Raw genomic sequence first — 26,350 nt, forward strand, 5'->3', positions numbered from 1 at the left:
GCCAAAAAAGGCAGGTGATAAAATCCTTTTGTTCTTACTCTTAGAATCCTGGTGCAGGACTTTCTGCAGCTGGGCTCCAATACAAACCAGAGTGGGGAGGGGACTTGATCTTGGCAGTATTGGAAAAGCTTTAATTGATCCCATAGAGCCCAAAGGACTGACATCTTTACCCCTGTGTGCCGCTTGTCGTCTGAACGGATGGCCGAGACGCATCCTGGGTCGCCTTCCCTGGTGATGCCATTTCTAAAGAATGTTATTGTTCAGCCCCTTCGCTCTCCTTGGCCAGTGTAGTTTTCCTCGCCCAATTCGGTTGAATTTACTTCTTCCGTCCATTGTTACTATTTGTTTCTTTATTTCCCAAATCCTTCCTTAAAATTTCTCCTTTTTAATTTTAAAATATCTCTTCCTGTTGTATTCAGTAGTAAATTAAGGACCAAAATATTATAATACTGTATTTTATTTTGAAAGGACTGTGTTAAGACTCCCATCTAAAATTTTGGCAATATTAAAAGTAAAAGGCTGATTGTTTGCTTCTCTAACTATACTCTCACCAGAGTAATCATCGTTAGAAATTTGTCAAGAGGGTAAAGGAGATAAGAAATTATTTAAAAGCGGAATACGGTTCACATTACACTTATTCCCATAAAGAGCTCTTGGAACCCTTGAAGTTTGCTTGGAATCCGTTCTCTGAGTTCCGTGTGGAGGTGCAGGGAGCTGGCTGCCTCTGGCGTGGCTTCCAAGTCCTTGACTGCCCTTGCCCACATCCTGGTCTCACCACTTCTCAGGTGTGTGTCCCTGAGCTCAGCTTCCTCCTAGGTAACATGGGATGGTGATAGTGGACCCACCTCCTCACACTATCGTGATGATTAAGTGTTTGGCTGAGCACAGTGCTGGGCTTTGCTGTGTGGCTGCAGTGTTAGTTTGCACACCTGGCACTGTCCCGTGCAGTGGCCCTGCACATTCAGTGCTCCAGTATTTACATGACGTATCTATGTATACATATGTCCTGCAGCTTTGCCTGTCCAAGTACTGCGGACGGTTACCAAAAATAAGAAGCCTATTTAAATTATATACACAACCAAAAGAAAAATTCATGACATGTACATACTGTACTGCCCCTAGGAAGTATGATGTGCTTTAATATTTTCTTTTTAAAATAAAATACTGCCAGGGACCTACTCACTCAATTTCACTGCTCACTGATAGGTTGTGACTATAATGTGAGAGCCCTGATATAGAGAGTAATGGGATGAATGAACACAAAGGATTGGAAGTAATTAGTTTCGGGAATGTTTTAACATGTGTCCAGATGGAAGATATTCTGGAACATCCACCAGCCATGACTTGGAATTTACACATAAAAATCTCCAGATGCATCTAACAGCTTCAAGTGAGTGAGATGACAGCGAAGCTAGTGATAGCATCCAAGTCTTGTGTTTTTTTCTTCTCCCAAGTATTTCGTGTGACTTGGAATCCTTAAATTCTTTTTTCCCCACTGTAAACGAAGTATTCAATAAGAACGTCAGTGTGTGTGTGTATTTTAAAAACAGCTTTAGTGAGGTATAATTTCCATATCATAAAATGCACCCATTTTAGTACAGTCCTATGAATTTTAGTCAGTTATACAGCTGTGTGACATCACAATTAGGTTGTAGAACACGCCCATTGTCCCCTGCTGTCCCCAGTCCCACTTGCCTGACTACCACTGCCTGGTTTCTCTTAGGGAAAGGCATGTTTCAGAAGTCAGACTCCTGGATGGTATCATTTCTCTGCCCTCCTTGATGAGGGAACTGCGGTGGCCTGGCCTGGGATTCTTCCTGGTTTCTGGGCCATCATGCCTGAAAGCCTGGTCTGGAGCCAGTGAGGAGGACCCATTTGGGTCCACGGGAGGGGGCTGGGTACTGAGGGCTGGTCTGTGCGTGTGTGGGGTGGGTCTAGGGATTTGTAAGCAGCTGTAGAATGAAGGCTCAGAGCTGACTTGGGAGTCCCCTTATGAGGTCCTCTAGCCTGCATTGGCTCCCCCTGTTAGTGCTTTGCAGCCATGATGCCATTCTTAATGCGACAAGCCCGAGTTTCCGATCACTCTGGTAAACAGCTCCCGAGCACCTGTTCTGCCGAGTCCCTGAAGAGGAAGCCATGCATCTGTCACACTGCAGCCCATTCTCCCTCTGATCCAGTCTCTCCAGCTTCCAATCTGTACACCTACTCATGAGCATTTCCTGTCCAGACCAGTACCATCTACAATCAGCTCTAGAGCTGCCATAGACAACCTGTTTTGGGTGGCAGACTCCATTCAGCATTGATCAAGTAATTCCGACTCATCCTGTATACGCAGTGGAGCACCTCCTGGGCAAGCCCTGGAGCCCTGTGGGGGTCAGCTCAGCATTGGAGGGGATGCCAGCCTTGCCCTGAAGGAACTAGTACTCGGGGAGACGCAATGTTTATTAATGACCGCATTCTACTTGAGTTTTAAGAACTGCCACAGAAGAGATCAAGTGCTGAGGCTGGCCAAAGAAAGGCCAGCTTGCTTCTGGCTGGGCTGGGCTGGGTCTGGACCTGAGGAATCTGGGCCACATCTTAGAAGAAGCATTAGCATTTGAACAGGAAAGGGGCGGGTTGAGGGGAAGCTTGGCAAAGGGAAAGAACAATCCAGGTTTGGGGATAGCAGTTCCCATGGGTTACTGGGAATGCGGATGGATATGAGGGGGTTGGAGGGAAGCCAGGAGTTCCCTGTGTGCGGTTTTGTGGTCTTAGAAGTGTGGTTCCTTCAAAATCCCCACTAGTGGCTTGTGGAGGACGGCAACTCAGGCCAGGTCTTTCTTAAGTGAGGCACCTGTGCACCTGTGATCATTTGCAGACTCAAATTACTGTAGAATTTAGATGAGAGTGTGACGTTGTGATATCCAGTGCAGTAGCCACAGCCACACGCAAATGAGCACTTGAATCGGGTCAATCCTAAAATGAAATGGGCTTAACCTGTAAAACACACCGGTTTCAAAGACTCCATTCAAATAAAGAATGAAAAGCATTCCATTTGTTATTTTTATAGTCGTTACGTGTAAAAATGATAGTATTTGCAGTATAGTGGGTTAAATAAAACATGTTTTAAAATTCATTTCACCTGTTTCTTTTTACTCTTTTAAGAAGTTTTGCATTAATATGTGGGCTCTCATTCTGATTCCATTGGACAGTGCTGCCCCAGAGAATTCTTTGTACCAGCTGGGCTAAAGTCTGTCTTTATTTTATTTACTGTAAATTGTATCCCTAGAGCTTATATATGGAGGTGAACAAAGTGTTTTCACATCAGCTCAGGAGTGTGCTCTTGATAGGCTTGTTGAGAAATTCCTTTTCTCTGTTATTCTGTCTCAGAGGGACCCTTGCTGGGGGGCATTCAGATGATGGCTGCGGTTGGGCGCCCCTCTGGGTTTGGTTTCCTTTGGGTGGTAGACTCGAATTTTAGCCTCAGGTCATCTTGCTTTTAGATTATGTTCCTTTCATACAGTATTATGCTGCTAAATCAGAATAATAGCGACATTCTCCCAGTCTTTAGAGGAAAAAAATAAAATGGAAGGAAAACAGGCATTACTGGAGAATGTAATACATTCCAGAAACCTTGATAATAGTCTCAGGCCTTCTGCCTCACCACCTGATAGTAAAACGGAGAAAATGGAGGCACAGTGAGACTGAGTCATTTGCCTATCCTCAACCTCTAGGAAGTACTTAAAGTATAGTTTCCTCAGTTTGAAGTTTTTCTCCCTTAAAGTTTTAAATAATTGTTCCCATCTATGTCTGTGATTCAATAAAATGTGTACTGAGGGACCTTAGATGTATTCAGTCATTACTGGGTGGCATTTTTCAGGTGTTTGGACTTCCATTGCACCAATGCCTGAACATGCCTGAGAACCGGTAGGATCACTGGGGCTGCAGAGCCCCGGGGGTTTGCTGGTTTTCTTGAATACCTCCTGGACTGATTTTCTTAGAACAGTTTATTCTTTGCTGGAGGATAGAACATCTTGCTAAGATCTTGTCTCTTTATCTTCTCTGGACACTCCCTTTCTGGTGGGCAGACCCACATTCAGGAAACAGATTGTAGATGAGAAGGTGGCATGGTCAGTGCAAACTCAGAACAAAAGACCTAGGGGAGGTACTCAGGGATGTTGCATCAAGCTCTGGTAGTCTGATGAAAGTCACCTTCCTTCCAAGGATAGATCTGTCTAAAAACAGAGCTGTCCGAGTGAGGAATGACCCTGTAGTGCTCTGGCCTCCCGAGTCCTGCATTTCTTATAATCTAGGCCTTGTGATCTCAGTCAAGTTAAAATGCCCTTCTGTCCCCTTCCAGTTCTTTCTTAAATGTTAATTGGCTCCAAACTGGTTTTTCTATGGTATCAGTTCCTGAAATTGGCCGGATTAATTTATCATACACTTTAATGAAGGACTCTTGTGTTTGAGGGCTCTGGCTTAGAAAGGTGAATCCTTTCTTCCAAGGAACTCACAGACTGTTAGGGGAGGTAGCCTGTCAAATGATGACTATGCTATAAAGCAAGAAGCACTGTCCGTAATGGAAATGTGGGCAGTGGTCTTTCTTACCCCTGCCCCGCAGGACTCCATAGTGGGGAAGGACAAACCAGTTCTCTCCAAAACATGTCTATACTTGGCTAACTTTTTTGTGAATCACTAAAGATGCGCATGTCATCAAATGAGATGAAATATTCAGACTTTTCACAAATTCTGATTATTTCCTTCCTTTGTCCAGATCTCCAAGTGGGTTAGCCAGCTAACTATACTAACAGCTCCAAAGTCTTATTGCTTAGCAGAATAGAAGTTTCTCACTCATGCCAGTTTAGTATTGGTTGGGGCGTGGAGGGTGGACCCAGGCTGCTTCTGTGGTGTGGCTTGCCCATTTTTTGAGGCTTTGCTGTCCTCCAGTGGGTTCTTTGCTGTGGGCCCACAGGCAAGGGAAGAGAGAAGGCATGGGGAATCCTGCCAGAAGCTTCTGGGACAAGCCTTGGAAGGAGTGTACATGGCTTCTGCCCACATTCCATTGTCTAGAGCCCAGTCACATGGTGCCACCCAGCTGCAAGGGAGAGAGACTGTGAAGTGTGATCTCTCTGTGGGCCCAAGAGGAAGACGAAGCAGGGGTTTGGTGGATATGTAGCACTGTTGCTGCTCCATTGCTTTGGGTAACAAATGTCGACTCATAGGAGGCACCCTTTAAGTATTGGCTTCACTGATGGTAGTACCGTTTCATTGTGACAATTACAAGATGCATCTGGCATATTTCTCACTGGGGTTTTATGACCTGAGTGATTTCCCTGCTGGGATATCAGTAACACTGACCTTCAAACTCAGGCGAGTTGGCTGTGAACAGGCTCCCCCAGCTCTCTCAGGCTGGCTGGCCCATTGCTTCACTGTGAAAAGCTATGCCCTGGAGAACATGCTGGCACCTGGCTTTTCAGGTGGACATTCAGGAAGATGTAGGTGCCAATGAGGGGAATTGTGTCCTGGGAGGCTCATGGTAAAGTGGAAAAGTCTTAGTGAGATGGACATGGTTGAGGGCTAAAGGACAGTGCTACACCTTGTCACCACTGAAGCAGTGAGACAGATCTTGGTGGTGTGCTCTTCGTGTTTCAGATTGAAGACTCTGAGGCTGGCGGTCTTCTGTCAATGCAGCTTTGCACTCCTCAGGCACAGGGGTTTACCTGCATCTGATTCTCTGTGGTCATTCCCCACCTCCCCCCCAAAAAAACACCTACAGGCATCCATGGTCAAGTGTCTTACGGATTTACTGCCATTCATAAAGCCTCTAAACATCCCTTTTTTCCTTGAAATACATTTGAGGAGCTGTTTGCTTTTTATATTAGTCTGGGAATTTGTCCCTTAATTATGATAGTTTTGTGTTAGAGACAATGAAAAGACTGACAACGTGTAATTTTTTTTGTTTGTTTGTTTCTCAAGAGGACTTAACATTTCCACACGGAATTTACAAATGTTATTTAAGAATGATTAGTTCCGAGGCTCTATCACTAACAATCGGGACACTCACACTATGTTAATACATGGTTGCAACGTTTAGATTGAGTTCTAGGTGTAATTACTCATTGCCCTACATTCTAGACTTATAGAACTGGACTTGAAGACAAGAGCCAGTTCAGTTCCTATGCATATTCTAAATAAATACCTTGGGCAAAAACACAGATTTTAAATGATTATTCCAAATGGCTTTTCAGGATTAGTGTGACAGGTTTGTGGTACATTCACTACTATTTTAAACTTTGACAGAGGAACGAGGAGTCTCTCTAAAAGAACTTCTGAGCTTCGTTTTTTGGGGGTGATCAACATCCCTGGGAATCTGATGAATGCCATGTACTGTGCTTATCAATTTTTCTTTCTAATTTCAGAGAGTTCAGGGACCCGTTCTCTGCTACGGGAGAGCCTTGGCTCTGAGTGTAAATGCTTGCCACCAAAAGCTTGGAGAAGCAACTGGCACAGCAAACAGGGTCAAATTCACCACATAAGTAACCACAAGCAGGCTGGTGTCCAAGTTCCGGCGGGCTTTGAAACTCACTGTGAGCCAGGTAGCTTAGAAAAGGTGGAGGAAGTCATTAGGATTTCCTGAGGATTGGGTTGGAACTGAAACCGAGATTAATAGTATCCTCTCTGAAGAGCATTTTAACAAACGTGAATTGGAAATATAAAGATCTTCTTGTTCCCTGAGACTGGAAGGTGTAGCACAAGTGCCAGAGCATTGCCCTGGCCTCCTTTTGATGGAGAGAATGTGTGAGGGATCAGCAGCGCTCATCCCTTCTCACTGCTCCACCTTCTGCTACCCACCTGCAGTTTCCTACAGTTTGGTCTAGGGAAAGTGTGGGCTTCAGGGCATGGGTCTGCCACCGACTGCCTTGCCCGCCCTCTCTGGCCCTGCAGTCTCCCCAGCTGCTGTCTTGTGGTCAGCAGAATAATGGCTTCCAAGGTGTGCACGTCGCTAAGCCCTGGAATCTGTGAATATGTTGACATGCGTGGCAAAAGGGACTTTGCAGCTGTGATGACTTTAAGGATCCTGCCCAGGGAAGATGATCCTGGATGATCTGGGCAGGCCCAGTGTCATCACAAGGGTCCTTATAAGTGGAAGAAGGAGACAGAATAGAGAGAACCGGAAAGATGGCATCCTGAGAAAGACTCATCTGGCCATGCTGCCTTTGAGGATGGAGGAAGGAAGGGGCTACTAGCCAAGGACTACAGGAGGCCTGTAGAAGGTGGAAAGGGTATGGGAACAGATTCTCCCCAGAACCTCCAGAAGGAACGCAGGCCCCTGGACCCATTTTAGACTTCTAATGTTGAGAACTGTAAGGGAATCCATTTGTGTTGTTTAAAGCTACATGGCCCAGGTGCCATCTCTCAAGGGACCCAGCAGGATACAGTGGGCGAAAAGGTAACAAAAGAAGCTGGGCTGTGCCTTTTTCCTTCTCTCCCCTCTCTGGCCCTGGAATGACTAGCAGTGTGTATTCGTGTGCTCTGCTAAACCAAGAAATGTGGTTTGTGAAGGGCAGGATCTGCATCTGGCAGCTCTCTGGGTGGTGGCTGAGGGCAGAGAAAGCGAGTGACTCTGGGGTTGATGCTGTTGCCGGGGTGGTATGAAGAGACAGTGGCAGCTGGCCCAGGAAGTCCCCCACCTTCCAAAAGCGCTGTCAAACCTCCGCTGTCTCCCTACCAGCTTGTTCCCTGAAGGTCAGCCCGCTTAGGCTATGTGGATTCATCTGGAGCCTGGGGCTAAATGCGTTAAACTTATCCCCAGAGGGTGGTGAAAAAGACCACTTCTTTCTTTGCAGGTGAGAGTGTGAGGTGATGGGAGAGCGCTTTGGCAACATCTCTCAAATATTTACTGTCAGCTCATCTCTCTTACTTACAGTAAAGAGCAGAAAGCTGGGACGTACCTAAGTGGATGACCCAGGGTGCCTGGTAAATAAGTGACGCCGACAGAGCTAAAAGACGTGAGGCAGTACCCAACTGAAATGCAATAAGTTTATGACATTGTATCTAGTATGATATGAGCTATGGAAAAAATGTAGGACAAAGAAGAGAGAAAAAGAAGCTAAAATGTGAATCCAAGGCTTCTGGATCTTGAGTGGTTATATTCCATGTAGACATTATAGTCTGAATTTTTGCATCAAATTTAAGATATAGGGGTAAAACTTCATATCCTTTGACCTTGAAATTTAATTCTGGGAATTTTTTCAAAGAATAATTATAAGTACGGCTTATGAGCTTTATAGGCACAGATATTCCTTCTATCATTAATATAAAATTGAGATATATTTCACATGTGCCATAATATTCACCATTTCAAAGTGTACAGTTCAGTGGTTTTTAGTATATTCCCAAGGTTGTACAACCATCACCCTATCTAATTCCAGAACATTTTCTTCCCACTAAAAGGAAACCCTGTGCCCGTTAACAGTCACTCCCATTCCCTCTTTCCCCCAGCCCCTGGTCACCACCAATCCACTTTCTGTCTCTCTGGGTTTGCCTATTCTGGACATTTCCTTTAGATGGAACCTCACAATGTGTGGCCTCTGTGTCTGGCCTCTTTCACCCAGCACAATGACTTCAGGGTTCATCTGTGTTGTAGCATGTATCAGTACAGTTGACCCTTAAACAACACGGGTTTGAACTGCGTGGATCCACTTATTCTCCTGCCTCTGTCACCCCCGAATCGGCAAGACCAACCATTCCACATCCATGCCGGCCTACTCAGTATGAAGACTAAGATGAAGACCTTTATGATGATCCACTTCCACTTAATGAATAGTAAATATATTTTCTCTTCCTTGTGATTTTCTTAATAAATTTTATCTTATTTTATTGTAAGAATATGGTGTATAATGTCAAAATATGTGTTAATCAACTGTTTATGTAATCAGTAAGATTTCTGGTCAGTAGTAGGCTGTTAGTAATTAAGTTTTTGGAGAGTGAAAAGTTATACATGGATTTTGAAAGTTCGTGGGGGTCAGTGCCCCAACACTTGCATCTATTCCTGCATTCCTTTTTATGTCTGAATACTAGTCCATCGTATGGCTAGACCATGTTTTATTTATCCATTCAGCAGTTGATGGCTGTTAGCTGTTTCCACCTTTTGGCTATTATGAATAATGCTGCTATGAACATTCACGTACAAGTTTTTGTGTGAACGTATGTTTTCATTTATCTTGCGTATATACTTAGAAGTAGAATTGCCGCATCATATGGTTATAACTCTATGTTTAAGTGTTTGAGAAATTGCTGAACTATTTCCCAAGCATGAGTGGCTCTCGTGCATATTTATATTAGTGAAAATTTGGAAATAATGTAGATGTCAATAGTAGGAGAGTGCTTAGGTAAATTCCATTAATCCCTTTTAGTGAAGGATTTGTACAAATGCAAGTTATTTATTCAGCAGGAATTATTGAACACCAGCTTCATGCCGTGTCTTGGACCAAATCAAAGGTGATTGAGATGGGGTAATTGTTCTCGAGGAGCTTGAGCTATTCAGCTATTCCATGTGATGTTTACAAATAATTTATGACAAGGGGGACAGAATTCTTATGCTGTAGGGGTAGGCTAGCTCAAGTAAGTTTTGGAGGGACTCAAGGTACGAATTAAGTAGACATGTTACAAAGTTAAGTGGAAAAGGTAGGATAGATAATTGCACATACTGTGTGATCATGAGTACGTCAGAAAATACCAGATAAAAACAACTCATCAAAAAAAGGTGGAGAAAAACATACTAATATAGGAATAGTGGTTGCCTTTGTGTGGTGGTGTCAATGGACATTTCTCTCCTATTTAAGTGTCTCCTAAATTTTTTGTGATGGAAACAAAAATTCCCCCAGTCTGTCTGTGGAGACTGGGAAGGATTGGGTGGGGTAGAATCTAGCATCAAGTTTTTGGGGAGATGAGAACTCCAGAACCTGAGATGGCATCCCTGTGGGTGAAGACAGAACCTCAGAGGAAATACTAGTGTGTGCGCGCTGCTATCCTGCACCCCATCTTCCTCGCTTTCTCAGCCACCTCTCTCCTTTTGGTATCCCCTGCCCATCTGTGGCCCTACCTGGACACCAGTAATGCCCCATTGGGTAGTTAATAAGGACGCTTTTTACGGTTCTCAGAAAAAATTTGGTCTTTAAAGTTATTAAAAGGCTTAGTGATGTTTTTAAGAAGACACAATTGAATTGCTAATCTATTTGCTCAAATTCTATTATCTAATATTATTTCCATGTATTAAAAAGGATTCTAAGGTCAGAAATGAGAAGCTGCCCTAGCCAGCTGATCTACTGGCCCTGACTATTTCAGAATACTCTACTTTGGGACTGCTGTCAATGTTGGGAACCCCATCACAGTTGAAACTGACTAGAACTGGGGGTGGGGGAGTACCATACTCAGAGAAACAGGGATCTTAGAACAAAGTGCTTTTTCTTTTTAGCTCTACCTTTATTTTCAATTGTCTTCTCAGCATTTTAACTAGTACAATCAAATATAATGAAAATCAGTTGGGGCGTGGTGGCTCACGCCTGTAATCCCAGCAGTTTGGGAGGTCAAGATGGGAGGATCACTTGAGCCCAGGAGTGTGAGACTAGCCTGAGCAACATAGTGAGACTCTGTCTCTACCAAAAAAAAAAAAAAAAAAGAAAAATAGCTGGGTGCGGTGGCGCTTGCTTGTGGTCCCAGCTACTCAGGAGGCTGAAGTGGGAGGATTGCTTGAGCCTGGGAGGTTGAGGCTGTAGTGAGCTGTGATTGTGCCACTGCACTCCAGCCTGGGCGACAGAGTGAGACCCTGTCTCTGGGGAAAACAAAATGACATTTACAAAAATAGAAAATATTCCCCCTGGTGACACTTTAACCACAAGATTAGAAGCCCTACATCTTTGGTAGGTGTGAAAATAGCTTGGAGAATTAAAATCAGGCATAAATAAATTCCTGATGTCTTTGAGAGTTTAAGTCATTGGATGATGCTGTAATAGAGGAGAATCTGGGAGATGTTGAGGCGTCAGGTTCTTTTTCATTTGAAGCTAAATGGCCTCAATTGGGTGGTTTGAGCTCTCCTGTTTTGTTTGTAGATTTCCTGTTTCCTTCCACTTGGTAATAGACCACTGATTTCTCTATGCTCCTCCTTGTGATAGTGTGCCGCTTTCCACTTTTAATTTTTCTCTTCTGTTTTATTGTGAGGGGAGTAAACTGCAGTATTGCCATTCCCCTGCTTTCGCGTACATGTGAATGAGCATGGGAAAACTGAAAGACTTTAGTGCATTTGGGTAAGGGGATAGCCCAGGGCTCCTTTCCTGAAGAACCGAAAATATTTGAACATCTCCAATTCTGCTTTATATTTTACACGTAGTCCTTGACATATTTCTGACTCTTTTTCGCCTGCATTAAATTTCTTTTTGGATTCAACTTAGTCCTGTGGCTGTCTAAGGGTTTAGCCTTTCCACATACCCAGCAGTTTCTACTTTCCTCTTAACTGTATACAGTTCATACAGCACCTATGCCAGCACTAGCATGTTCATTTTTTCTATCCTTTTATTTTGATAAAATAGTACAAACAAAATGCATTAAACCAGATGTAAGCCTGGCTGCTTTGAGGCCCACAAAGCTGGTCCCTCCGTCTCTGGCCCACCTTGGCTCTGCCGTGAGATAGTTCTGTGTCTCTACCAGTGACTGTAAACCGTGCAATAAAATGTAAAAATTGCCCATGTGATGTGGACAGACATGAAGATGCTCTGCGAACTGAACTTTTTCCCATGCGAAGGTCTGGATTCTGGATTCCTTGGAAAATACTGAGAAGGTGGAATCTGGCATTGAGGGTCAGTTTAAGGATGTGTTGGAAATTGCAGGTATGGATATGTGGAGTCACCATGGCCATGGCTTCTGAGAGAGGACATGAAGAACTCTCTTAGGAGTAAAGCCGATATGCTTTAGGATCATTCTTAGCTTCAAAAGCTTTTTTTCCCTCCCAAGATCCCTGCTGGAGTCTGGTTGAGTGAGGAGACTAAACAGCTAACCTTCATTTATGTGGAGGATGTGTACAAATGTCAGAAACATGACGAGCGGTGTTTTGTGCCCAGTGACTGAGAATGGATGTGGCTCGCAGGCAGTGGAGACTGTGGGTGTTTGGCGGTGATGATTTGTATAGGGTCAAGCTGGCCTTTGCAGGGCTGATGGGATTGGGGTACGAGAGGGGAAGAGGAAGCCTCTCCACAGGTCCAGGAAAGACTGAGAACAGATTGCTTAGACTGGAATGAGTGTGATGTTTTGGAAGGCGGGTAAACAAACTCATTTGCCTGGAAAAGAGATTGTGTGTGTGTTGGGGAGGGGGTGGGGGGTGCAGAGGGGCGGTGGTAGGGAGTTGAAGCAGAAAGAGCCAGAAGCTTTGTATTGGCTTGGCTTGGGGAGGACTTTTCACACCAGCCCAGGAGGTTTGCTCTGGCAAACTCAATGCTGTGAATTTCTTCTTTTTTTCTTTTTTTGAGGATGGAGTCTTGCTCTGTCACCCAGGCTGGAGTGCAGTGGCACAACCTCGCCTCACTGCAACCTTTGCCTCCCAGGTTCAAGCGATTCTTATGTATCAGCCTCTCGAGTAGCTAGGACTGCAGGTGCAGGCCACCACACCCAGCTAATTTTTGTATTTTTAGTAGAGACTGGGTTTTGCCATGTTGGCCAGGCTGGTCTTCAACTCCTGACCTCAGGTGATCTGCCCGCCTTGGCCTCCCAAAGTGCTGGGTTTACAGGCGTGAGCCACCATGCCCAGCTCAATGCTGTGCATTTCTGCATGGAGAGCCACTGTGCTTGGGTAAGAGTCTTTGGACATCAGTGTCTCCACCCAAGTGGGAGGATGATCATTGGCAGGATGAGGGATCATGGGATTGTCCAGGATGAAGCCGACCACCTCGCTGAGGGTGCTGATTGTCCCCAGATGAGTGTGAGATTGCTCCTGGGTGGCCTCGGCCTCATCCTGACATGCAGGAACCATGCTTTTTAGCCAGCAAGAGCCAGAAAACACTCCTTGCTGAAAAGTTACCACCAAAAAATGCCAGTTTTCCACACCTCCAGATACTTTCCCTCTGACGATGAAAGAGGAGCCAAGATTTATTCAGCTCTCCTTTGGCTGATCCAAGTGCAGTGGTGTTTACAACTAATTGATCACAACCAATTACAGATTTCTTTGTTTCTTCTCCTCTCCCACTGCTTCACTTGACCAGCCTTTTTAAAAAGAGATGTGATCAAATAGATTCTGGAACTGAATAACTCCTCTGAAGTGATTTATTTATGACTGAAGTAATGTTACTCACCAACAACTTTTGGGAGAAAAGCATCATTTGATATTGGTAAAGTTTAGAGTATTCATGTTAGATAGGATATGCTGTACAAGAGAAAACTGTGAAATCCCTGGCCCATAAATATTTTGGAATGATAATTAGGAAAATACATCTAGACATTCTCAATGCTGTTATTGAAAATCGTGCCAGAATTTGGCTCTGCAGTGCTATAAGGATGGGTTTCTCACCTATATTTGTTTACTTTGTCTATTTTTGGAAATAGGGTCTTGTCTTGTCACCTAGGCTAGAGTGCAAGTGGTGCAGTCATGACTCACTGCAGCCTCGAACTTCTGGGCTCAAGCAATCCTCCCACCTCAGCCTCCCGAGTATCTGGGACTAAGGCATGGGCCTAGCTAATTTTTTTTATTTTTGGTAGAGATGGAGTCTCACTGTGTTACTCAGGCTGGTCTTGAACTCCTAAGCTCAAGCAGTCCTCCCACCTTGGCCTCCCAAGTGCTGGGATTACAGGTGTGAGCCACTGCACCTGGCCAGTATTTGTTGATTAAATGAGATTGTGTATGTAAATGTGCTTAGAATGTACCTGTGCATGGGCATTTTTCTCTAGAGGCTTATTTGTGAATATCATTACGTTAGACTAGCAGCAATTTGCTCAGAACTCAGTTTGTGCTAAAGTAGGATTTTTTTTTGCTGTGGTTGGGTCCTATTCAGGATGCAAATCATGCACAACAGTCTGCTGTTACCTGCTTGACTGGGACCCTCGATACGGCATTACATTCCTGACTGGTAAAGGCATTGTGCTGCAGACATCAGTTCCAGGATGGGACAAACTGCATACAGTAGGCTCATCTTGTGATGTGATTTTTTGAGTGAGTCGTGTTTGGGAGGATATATATGGCATATTTCACCTTCTGTATATTTCTGTTTTTATATTGTTTCTAACTTCTTAAAACCATGTGTTTAAAATGAAGATTAAAACTAGTGTTGTTCTGATGGTGTTTATTAATTTCTGAATGCCCCTGGGGAGAGACAGCCTTGTTGTCAAACCAGTTTGGGGAAATCACGTGTTCAAAATTCATACTGGTCTCATGGGGCTTGGCTGTGGTTGTGTCACTTTCTCAGGTCCAGGGACAGAAGAAGTGGGAGGATTGACTTAGTGAAATGTAGGTGATCGGATTCCCATGCATAGCAGTCAGTGTGCATTTATAGAGACAGCCCAAGAGATAGCTGCCCAGACTCAGACAATTATAGGTGTGTCTCGTTTTATATGACAGCTGCAGTCCTAACACTGTCTTGTCAATCAATGTGATCATGGGGGATCGGGGAGGGGGGAGGTCTACTTTTAAAAATCCATCTGAAAACTCTTTACTTTATCTCTCTTGTCAAGCCCAAATTTCCTCAATCAGGTTTTCTTCAGGGAGAGATGCCTGTAGACAAAGTGCTTTTGTTGTTTTTCTCCAGAAAAATAAAAAAGGACTCTGAAATTTCTGATTCCTACTGTATAAGAAATACAGGAAGTATTTAGTGGGGGGGAGGGGGTGGGTATCATTGTATTGTTACCTTGCTTGGCTCTTTGCATTTGGCCAATGGTTGATGTTTATTAAACTCATGACCAGTGGTAGATGAAAATATTGCAAATGCATTTTATATAGATTTAAGCCATTGTTCATGTGTGATGTATGGAAACTGAAAGTTGTGAGGGGAACATTTCTCGGAATGAGAACAGAGCATAGGTGCTCTCTGATTTTTCTGGAAGAGCTACATTCCATTGTCGTCACCTCATTAAACATACTGCCTGGAAGAAGATGCTTGCTTTACCTGTTTTGTTAGTAACTGAGTATCTCTTTTTGCTCATATTTAAAGTTGCACTTTGAGATAGTAATGCTTCTGATTGCGAGTGTACTAATACAGTTATTTAGGCAAAGCTGGTGAATTAATTTTCCAACCAAATATTTGGAGCAAAAGCAGTCAATTAGATAAGATAAAGCAAACTTATACAAAACTGACCTGACTTTCAAATTTGTTTTCATAATTTTATTTTTCAGGATAACAAAGCCATTGACCTTTGCCGATTGTGTTGGGGACGAACTTCCTTTAGGATGGGAAACCGTATATGATAAACAAATTGGAGTTTATTACATGGACCACATAAATAGTAAGTAGTGTGCAAAATCTGTGGCATTATATCAAAGATGCCAAAAACTTTTTGTAGAGTGTAACAGTCGTTACCTTCCAATGCAGCATTAAATTGGGTTTTATAAATGTAATCCAAAGTTTCCATTAGCTCAGTTCTTCACAAAGTGAAGCAGTTCTGTAGCTGTACCTTGCTTGTGTCTTGCTAGGGACTGCATATAATATGTTTAATGGAGGGTTTTAATAACTATTACAAGGAATAAATTTCCCAGGCAGTCTGGAAATAGAAATACCTCTCATAATGAAAAAATTATTTATTGCAGAATGGAACTGACAAGTTATTGGAATAAGTGCCCAAGTGATTATGTTCACTTCATTTCGTCTTATACATTTAACTCTAGCTTTCATACACCAAACCTTTTTGATCTCTGTGTGTGTGTGTGTGTGTGTGTGTGTGTGTGTGTCAAAACAGACATAATGTAAAATTTACCATTTTAACCATTTTGAGGTGTAATTCACAGAATGTAAAACGAACCATTTTTAAAGTGAATAGTTGGGTAGCATTTGGTGCATTTACAGTCTTGTGCAGCCATCACCTCTATCTTGTTCCGAAACATTTTCCTCACCCCAAAGGGAAATCTCATCTCCATTAAGCAGTCATTCCCCATTCCCCTTCCCCTAGCCCCTGGTGACCCCTAGTCCGCTTTCTGTCTCTGTGGAGTCTCCTGTTCTGGGTATTTCATAGACATGGAATCAGATGCTGTGTGGCCTTTTGTGCCTGGCATCTTTCACTTAGCTGTTTTTTGAGGTTCTTCCATGTCATAGCAAGCATCAGAACTTTATTCCTTTTTATGGAATTTTATTCCTTTGTATATGGTTTATACAAACAACTCTGTTGTATGCACTAAGTGAAAGGTCCTGAGAGTATAAAGGTGACTGAGGCTGTGCCCCTGCCATCTAGAGGCCATAGTTTAGATGGGAAACAGAAAAGATATAAAAACACTCATGTGCTCAGTGTTAAGGGGGAAGAAGGGCAGCCCGCGTAAGCAGGGGAGAGACGCATGTGCCTAGAGGATCAGAGAAGGCTTCAGAAAAAAAGGTGCCTTTGCAGCGTGCCTGGGAAGACGGCAGGCCTTCCTGTGACAGAAGAGGTCTGAGTCAGCCTGGCAAAGGCACTGGGGGGCCAGCCAAGCGTATTTGGGGACTTCACAGAAGTTCAGTCTGTGTAGAGAATGTTTTTGGGGAAAAGGACGGAAAATAGAGATGAAGCTGATAAGTGAGTTTTGGGACTCCTGTATCAGGCGAAAGAGATTGGACTTTGTGCTTTCAAAGAGGTTTCTGTGTGAAAGCATTGCATCCCAGTTAGGAAGGTCACTTTGGAGAGTGCCCTGAGGATGGGTTTTGGTGGGATGAGACCAGAAGGCCCAGAGAGTCTGACTGAAGTAAGGAGAGACAGAGACAAGGGCGTGTCACCAGTGATTATCATATCCAGGGGCAGGAACCTCCAGTTCTTCATAACCCACCGAATGTTTCAGGAGGAAGAGGAGTGGGATTCTTTGAGGATGAGTCCCAGGTTGCACTCCCAGGCTGGCTCCGCAGTTAGATCCAGATGATGCGGCTCCCCGCAAGGGGAAGACAGGAGATTGCGGAAGACAGGAGAAGCAGGCATGTGCTGTGTGGTGTTTCGTTTGGTTTTGCTCTTGGTGGTGAAAGGTGGTGTGGAGAATGAGGGCTGCTTTGGATGAATGGCTGGGAATGACTTTGGGTCCATCCATGTGGAGGTGCATCCGGGAGGTGGGGGGAATGAAAGTTTGGAGCCGGGGAGAGAGGCTGGAGCTGGAGTTAGGCACAGGCCCTTGGAGAGCTGGACAGGGAGGAAGCAGGAGTACACATGAGGGAAGCTATGGTGGGAGGAGACAAGGAAGTCAGTGAGGAATGGGAAAAGACTACACGGTCTGGTCTGGAAAATGAAAGGAGAAGGGGGCCAGCCAGGCCAGGGGCACAGAAGAGTTTCCATCATCTCACACAGAAGGAGTCAATGAGGAGAAGGTCATAAATAGCAATTAGTGTCACAGTTCTGAGCTCATGTGGGTTCATCTCCTCCCATGCTTATTTAAAGTGTGGTCTTTGTTAGTGAAAACGTTGTCTTGTATTGTCTTCCCTCCTCCAGTGGACTGTTTCATATCTGTAGAGTTTCCTTCTCATCTGCACTGTGGATATAAAAATGGAAAGTGTTCCACATTTTGGAAAGGTTCGTGATATAAAATCTTCCATAATATGCATCCTGGTAATTAATCAGTTTTCACATTGACAAGTGACATCACTGCATGACTGTTCGTCAACCTAAGGATTTTACTTTTAAGTCACTTATGTTTTTACCTTTTTAAATTTCAGAACTTACCCAGATTGAGGATCCAAGAGAACAGTGGAGGCGAGAGCAAGAGCGCATGTTGAAGGAATATTTAATTGTAGCTCAGGAGGCTCTCAATGCCAAGAAAGAAATCTACCAGATTAAGCAGCAGCGGTTCGAGTTGGCCCAGGAGGAATACCAGCAGCTGCACAAAATGTGTGAGGATGACAGCCGCTCGTACGCCAGCTGTGAGTTGACTTATCTCCTGTTAAAAGCCATCATGACTTTAAAAGCCATCTCTCTGCTAGGTTACCTGCAAACACTGAACCTTCCCTGGGCAAGATAGCTTCATAAAGCTTCTAATAGCATACTGTTAGGTCATCAGTATTTGGCACTGAAATCATATGGGCACCCGGTAGCCACTCCTGTAGCAAGGATTTATCAAATGCTTACTTTGTGCCCAGACACTGGGTTATGGTTGGTGGTGACTAAGAAAGGAAAGGTCTCTGCCGTTGAGCTCACATTCAGGTGGGGAAGGTAAAAAATAAACAAGAAAACAAAATTTCAGGTAGGGATGTATACCAGCTGCCTGTCTCATGCATGTCAGTTTTGAAGAGGGCGGTCCCTCAGAAATCTCTGCAGTTAACACTGCTTGTCTGGGATGATCTCTTGGGAAATCCACACAGTGTCTTCATTCATTCTGAGTAGGAAGACTCAGGAGACCTCAGCCATGTCAAGCCCCCTGTCTCTTTGTAGATTCTCCTCTTGGGCTGTAGGCTTTAGTAGGCAGTACGGGGAAGGAGGAAGAACACCATAGAACCCAGAGAATCGGAGGACTTTCCTTCTGCCCCTCAGGTGAGATGACCATGTACTGCTTGCTGTTCTCTAAAGGGACCTCTCTCTAGTTTTGGAGGCTGCCAGAGTGGGGGGCTTCATTTCATTAGTACTCAGCAAGTGCTTGGTGTTGAAGAAACCAGGTCCACTCTCAGAACCCAAAGCATTTTGCTGTGGACACAGTCAGTCACCACATGAGCCAGTTCCTTCCCAGCAGACTGTCACCCTCAACAGACCCCAACAGATGTGCATGACTGTGACTGGCCTGGGCACTCGTGAGCTTGGAAAGAATGGGTGAAAGTTGGTACCACTGGGTTGAATTTTATAAAAACGTGTCTGTTGGAGACTTGGGGCCTTTCCTGTGATATTAGTGCCATGTTGCCATGGCAGATATTAAAGACACAGCCATAGCTTTATTCTGTGTTGCAGGTCACAATGGAGGTAAGGCTAAGGGGCCACACGTTTTGTGCTCTGTTTTATTGCAGCAACTGTTGACGGGGCAGAAGCCTTAGAAGCTGTGGCCGGGAGTGGGGTATTCCCTCCGCAATAGGAATTGAAGATATTTCTATTACCGTGTATCTTGAGGGAAACAGGGAACTCAGTTTTACTGATGTGTTGTTTCCAAGCCGTCTTATCTTCATCTCTGCAGATATTGGCACATACCTGGTTGGTTTTTTTGGGGCTTTGTTTTTAACTTTCCATCAGAATGTGATAGGTCAGCTATGTGTGGAGTTTTAGAGGCTGGTTTCTTATCTTCACAGTTATCTTTTCTTGGAATGTCTTTCTCTGATTTTGGTATGAGGGTAATACTGGCCTCATAGAATGAATTGGGAAATGTTCCTTCCTCTTCTGTTTTCTCAAAGAGTTTGTGTAGGATTGGTATTAGTGCTTTCTTAACTATTTCATAGAATTCACCAAAAGAGCCACCTGGACCTGGAGTTCTTTGTGGAATGTTTTTAACTACAAATCCAATACTTTTAATAGAGAGGTATCCAGATTTTTTGTTTCTTCTTGAATCAGTTTTGGCATTTGTGTGTTTCAGAGAATTGTCTTATTTCATCTAATCTAAGAGTCAGCAAACTTTTCTATGAAGAGACAGATAGTAAATATTTTAGACTTTGTGGACCATATGATCTCAGTGGCAACTATTCTACCCTGTGATTATATTGCAAAAGCATTCAGAAACAACATGTAGACAGATGTAAACAACATGTAGACTGATGCAAAAGCATTCAGAAACAACATGTAGACAGATGTGCCCAGCTATGTTCCAATAGAAGTATCAAAACAGGTAGCAACCTAGATTTGGCCCACAGGGAGTTTGCTGCCCAGTGATCTAAGCTGTCAAGTCTATGAAGTTGTTTGTAGAATTCCCTTATTAGCCTTTTAATGTCTATAGGCTTTGAAGTGATGTCCTCTCTTTAATTGCTGATATTAATAATTTGTGTCTTCTTAATCAGCATAGCTAAACTTTTATTGATTTTTACCTATCTTTACAATACACTGGCTTTTGCCCTACTCTCCCATTTCTTGTCTGTTTCTATCCTACTGGCTTTTCTTCTTTATTATTTCTTTCCTTCTACTTAGTTTGGCTTTAATTTGTTCTTCCTTTTCTAGCTTCCTAAAGTGGAAATTTAGATCACTGATTTTAGATCTTTCTTACTTCCTCATATAGCCATTAAAGGTAAGGATTCTCCTCTAAGTACTACTTTAACTGCATCTCATAAATTTTGATATGCTGTATTTTCTTTCAATTCAAAATAATTTCTCCTTTTTTTTTTTTTTTTTGGTGGTTTTTGACCCATGGGTTGTTTAGAAGTAAGTCAGCAGGACTTTTTAAAGATGTCATGTTGTTGATTTCTAACTTAGTTCCATTGTGGTCAGAGACTATGTAACATTTCAGTCTTTTGAAATCTGTTGAGATTACTTTTATGGCCTAGAGTACTGGTTTTTTGTTTTTGTTTTTGTTTTTTGAGATGGAGTCTTGCTCTGTCGCCCAGGCTGGAGTGCAGTGGCACGATCTTGGCTCATTGGCTCACTGCAACCTCCACCTCCCGGGTTCAAGCGATTCTCCTGCCTAAGCCTCCTGAGGAGTTGGGACTACGGGTGTCCGCCACCACGCCCAAATAATTTTTGTATTTTTAGTAGACACGGGATTTTGTCATGTTGGCCAGGCTGGTGTGGAACTCCTGACCTCAGGTGATCCACCTGCCTCGGCCTCCCAAAGTGCTGGGATTATAGGTGTGAGCCACAGTGCCCGGCCAGTCTTTTTGATGACCAGAAGCCCATGGGCTTGGTGCCTGGATGTCTCCCTAGCTGAAGCATTGGCCTATAACCTGTTCTGAGATTATATAGTTAGCAATTCTAAACATTTCAGAAAGCTACTTGGTAGAAGTTGGGTTGAATGGTATAAAATTGCCGTTTTTGTATCTAAAAAAGGGCTGAATATTGGCTATTCTTATAATCCAACCTAATAGTGTGTTTCTTTCCAGCAGTCTTTGGGTACCTTATCTTTTACATGCTTGTGTTTGGTTAGGTCTCCAAAGAGGCTCTCAAATCAATCTTTCAAAGAATGAAATGGAAGAAATACATATCAGAAAAACTTGGCAGGATGTTTCTTGCCAGTGATTGAAAAGAAAAATTGAGGCCAGGTACAGTGGCTTATGCCTGTAATCCCAACACTTTGGGAGGCCGAGGCAGGAGGATCACTTGAGACCGGGTATTCAAAACCAGCCTGGGCAACCTAGCAGGACCCTGTCTCTATTAAAAAAGAAAGAAAGAAAAACTGAGTCTAGAGAAAGTGTGTATTATGTACTGGCTACTACCAGTGCAGCCAGGACGTCAGCTGCAGTGACTGTGGGGACCCTGGACTGGATGCCCTAAATGATGCAGACATTAGAACATCCTGTCTGATTCCACACCCACTCTGAGGGGCAGTGAACGGGGAATCCCAATGCAGTGCCAAGCTGTAGGTTAAGAGTATTCAGTACTTCAGCATCCTGAGTTGCTGAGGATCCTGCAGGATCAGGTTTTGTATTTCCATGGGCTTTTCACTTCTTTGATGTTTGGGCAAATAGGGAATTCTGCTCAATTACATTTCTTTTTGTGCCCTATGGGATTTTATTAATGCCCATTAAAAAGATACACTCAAGAGGCTCTTTTTGAAGTGGTATCTGTTCCTTCAATAGAGGAAGCTGATGACTCTGTTGTTGACTTGAGGTTCTAAGGTGCTCACCAGATTCCATTTCCTGACCTGTTGGGTGTCTCCGTGTGGATACGATCTCTTCCTCCACTTGTGTAGGTTGCCTTCGAGGCCAAAAGTGGGCCTGCCTGTTTTCGTGAAAGGGCTGGAGATGCCAGTGGGTCTTCCTGGGGCCTGTCAGCTCATCAGGGAAAAAGCCAACTCTGAACGGAATCTAGGAGTTGATCCAAGTGTTTTATCAACTTGCTGCTGTCCCTAGGGCTTCCACCAAGCTCTCTCAATCTGCCATTTAAACCGAACTACCAGGTACAACAAGGAAAACCCTGCTAGAATGGACTCAGATGGATTCTTTCTGGCCACAGGATAAAGTCCAATGCAGTGATTCCGTTGGCTTGACCATGATCTAACAGATGGCTTCTATAGCCATGCCAGAGGGCCTGGGCCCATGTTGGGAGCTGCTGGTGGCAGTTTCCATAGCACACGTTGGCTGTGTAGCCACACGGGTCTCACTGCCCAGATCTCCCTCAGTGCCAGTCATCTAAAGCAGGAGGCGTCTCCTTTCTCTGATACTGTGAACAGAATAACATCTGGACTTAATTCCCACTTCTTTCTTCATGGGTGATGACTTGAAGTGAAAGGAACCGATATCCAATGAGCTGGTGTTTTCTATGCATTGTTATGATCACAGTGTTGTCAAACACGTGCTGTTTTCTTTATTGTTCACATGAGAAACTGAATATCAGGGAGGCTAAATTATTTCTTCAGGATTACGTACCCAGCAGACGGTAGAAGTTGGATTTAAGCCCAGATCTGTTTGTGTTGGTGGCCTTCAGTGCTCTGTACAGTTTCCTAGACATGGAAGAGGCCACTCAGAACAGCTGATGTTGTTTGTGGAACCCCTTCCCCATCCAACGTTCAGGTTATCTGAAAATAAAGACTAGTTATAAATTGACAAGTTGTCTGGAAATTTTGCAGCAATAAAGGGGGCAAGATCTTGACTTTTCCATGGCCCATGTAAGATCACTAAACTGTTCATTTATTTTTCGACAGCTGTTAGCACCTGCTGTTGATATATACTAAATGGCGGGAACATGTTTTTTTTGTTGTTTGTTTGTTTTGTTTTGTTTTGTTTTTTGAGATGGAATCTCGCTCTGTCACCAGGCTGCAGTGCAGTGGCGCGATCTCGGCTCACTGCAGCCTCTGTGTCCCGGGTTAAAGCGATTCTCCTGCCTCAGCCTCATGAGCAGCTGGGACTACTGGCACATGCCACCATGCCCAGCTAATTTTTGTATTTTTAGTAACAGGGTTTCACCATGTTGGCCAGGATGGTCCCTATCTCTTGACCTCGTGATCTTCCTGCCTCAGCCTCCCAAAGTGCTGGGATTACAGGCATGAGCCACTGTGCCCAGCCGGGAACACGTTTTATTCCTAATGGTTGCTTGTTGGGAAAGATGAGGCAATAATGTGTGAACAGAGGAATTAACTGGAATAGCCATTTCTAATGTGGGAGCAGAAGGTAGGGAGGAGAAGTGCATCTCACCTATACCCCTCACACATTTCCCTCGAGCTATGGAAATCACCAGAAGAAAACTTCATGCGTTGGAGAGGAAAGATTTTGTGTCAGTATTGGGCCATCTGGTATCTAAGAACATCCATGCCTTGACCTGAAAGCAAATTCAGATATTTGGCTAGATGCTTTGCACACTTGTTTCCATGAGAGTAAGAACCCAACCCTGCTTGATTTCAATGAGCTTCTGAGCTAGCTGCCTGGTGATGCCCAGGCCTCATTTATGCTTCGTAGAACACTGGGGTGAAACTGCTCAACAATGGACTCATTCTCTCTAAGACACACCTGCTACTTTTTCTACAGCTCCATTTTGTAAAGTTTTCTTCTACTTTCTTTATTGCAACATGTTCTTCTATTTGCCTGCCTTTTAACATTGAATATGTTCATTATCTCAGACACATTTTTTCCTGGAGTTATTCCTTTATTCTTCCTGAGAAACTCTAGCCCCAGGCACATTCAGATGAACTACATATGACCATTTGCAGGATCTTTTGGAAGAAATTCTTGCATGGGGTAGGATGATAGTCTAAACCTCAGGTCTGCAAACTATGTCAAGCCTGTGGGCTGGATCCTATCCACTGTGGGTGTCTGTAAATAAAGTTTTATTGGAACACAGCCATGTCCATTTAGTAACCTATTGTCTATAGCAGCTACAATGGCAGAATTGAGTATTTGAGACAGATTGTATGGCCCACAAAGTCAAAAATATTTACTGTCTGGCCCATTAGAGAAAAAGTTTGCTGATTCCTGGTCTATACCCATAGTTCTCAGAGCTGGCTGCAAGCTAGAATCTCTAAAAACTTGCTGCTTGGACCTCACCCCAAGAGATTTTGATAGAACTGGCCTTGGGTGGGACCAGGCTTTTTTTTTTTTTAACCTTTCCAGGTGATCCCCAGGGTTGAAATCCACTGGGCTAGACGGAGTGTGAATGGCCCTTGTAGCAGCAGGAATATGACTTTGTTTACTATCCTAGTTCCCAGGAGTTACTCAAAGTCTACATTGAAAGTCTTTCTGGGTGGCTAGGAAAGAGGCAGCGTTATCTCTGGTGAGAAAGTGCTGATCCACCCTGAGTTCTTGGATTAGGTGGTGGTGAAGCTTGACCTTATCAGCCATCAGTCTTGCCAGCATTCCTTCTGAGGCTCCAAGCCTGTCTCACAATGACTCTTCCATTGGCGCTCTCTCTGTTTTTTTTTTTTTTTTTTTTGTTGTTGTTGTTGTTGTTGAGACAGGATATTGCTCTGTTGCCCAGGCTGGAGTGTGGTAGTGTGATCTTGGCTCACTGCAGCCTCAACCTCCCGGGCTCAGGTGATTCTCCTACCTCAGCCTCTTGAGTAGCTGAAACTCCAGATGTGTGCCACCATACCTAGCTAATTTTGGTACTTTTTGTAGAGATGGGGTTTTGCCATGTTGCCCTGGCTGGTCTCAGACTCCTGGACTCAAGAGATCGGCCCGCCTCCGCCTCCCAAAGTGTTGGGATTACAGATGTGAACCACCGCACCCGGCCTCATTGGTGCTCTCGCTGTTGAAGGATTTCTCATTTGCTGTCTTGGTTAGGAACAGGGCTACAGGCAATCCATTCCAATTCAACCTTTTGTTTTCCTTCACACACGCATGTTGGAGCAGGCAGGACAAAAAAGGATCATGGAGCATTTTTCCCATGTATTAGTCAGCAAGCCAGATTTTGAAGGTTGCAGCAAAGCACATGTGTTTCCTGAGAAATAATCCCCTAGTCTGTCCTGGAGGAAGAATTCTTGGTTAGGATTTGGTGGCATCTTGGGTTACTTCTGTAGATCACCCCCAGGTGGCCTTACTTGATTGTTTTTGGTCTTTTGCTTATATTGCCTTAAAAAAAAAACCCATCCTGCCCGCTTTGTTGGCCTTGCGTATTTCTCCATGTGCCTCTCTGGTAGATAGTACCTGTCAACCTGGAACCTGTCAGGGCTTGTCGGCCTTTTGCCCAGAGTCATTCTTGGCTCCCTTGAGCAACTCCTGACAGTGCTGATCCCTGGAGGCCTACACCTGGTCCTAAGGAGCAACCTGTTCCAGAGGATGTCTTTGAAGAAGGACTGCTGGTCTTTTAAAGCATGTCTTCTCTCTGGGGTGACCTTAGGTACCCATAGCTCAGAGGAGGCCTGTACATAAGAGAGACAAAGACAAACAGACTCATGGACACACACATTTCCCCTTTCAGTAATCTGTCAAACTGAAATCCAGAGTTAAGTACTGGGGTTTGCAGCATTTTGAGTGCTAAATACACAGGTTCAAGTTCACCTGTTGGGTGGTGGGCACTGGGGAGCTGGAGGACCGTGTCTTCTTCTGGGAAAGCTAGCCCAATTAAAGGATCTTTGGCAGCTGACCCACTGGAGCCCAGATTCTAGACACGAAGCCCTCTATGAATGATGGCATAATGTATTATAGATCAAGTCACTACAAACTCAGTCTTTTAATCTACAAAATGGGCAAGGAAACATAAGTATCATTTCACCTTCACAAAGATTTTATGAGAATAGATTAAATAAATGTGAAAGGCACCCTGTAATAGCAAGGTATAATAATTTACATTGCTGTGGTCCAGCTAGGCTATAACCTTGTTATTATATTATCTGAGGCAATGTTATATGCCTGAGCAGACTCCATATGCTATTTAATAGCTCTGCCCACTTAACTCTTCAAGAGAGAAGAAAGCTTCAGAGGTGAAAGTCTGGTCTTTATCATAAACCTCGAGATTGGAGACATGTCTTAATAGAGGAAGATATTCCATTTATAAATGTTGTGGAAGGCCGGGTACGGTAGCTCACTCCTGTAATCCCAGCACTTTGGGAGGCCGAGGCAGGTGGATCACTTGAGGTCTGGAGTTCCAGACCAGTCTGGCCAACGTGGCAAAACCCCATCTCTACTAAAAATACAAAAAATTAGCCGGGTGTGGTGGCAGCACCTGTAATCCCAGCTACTTGGGAGGC

At 44.0% G+C, this 26,350-nt stretch overlaps 1 protein-coding gene across 2 annotated transcripts in view; it reads left to right on the forward strand.

The window, feature by feature from the left end:
• The window catches only part of WWC3 (WWC family member 3), a 128,631-nt gene that overhangs the window by 32,773 nt on the left and 69,508 nt on the right, over positions 1 to 26,350 (forward strand). For both annotated transcript variants that reach the window (XM_054472107.2, XM_054472106.2), the window contains exons 2-3: positions 15,350 to 15,459; positions 17,832 to 18,035. In XM_054472107.2, the coding sequence (XP_054328082.1) occupies positions 15,350 to 15,459; positions 17,832 to 18,035 (314 nt within the window). The remainder of the gene's footprint in view (positions 1 to 15,349; positions 15,460 to 17,831; positions 18,036 to 26,350) is intronic.

The sequence above is a fragment of the Pongo pygmaeus genome, chromosome X (assembly GCF_028885625.2).
Source record: "Pongo pygmaeus isolate AG05252 chromosome X, NHGRI_mPonPyg2-v2.0_pri, whole genome shotgun sequence".
Classification (NCBI taxonomy): domain Eukaryota; kingdom Metazoa; phylum Chordata; class Mammalia; order Primates; family Hominidae; genus Pongo; species Pongo pygmaeus.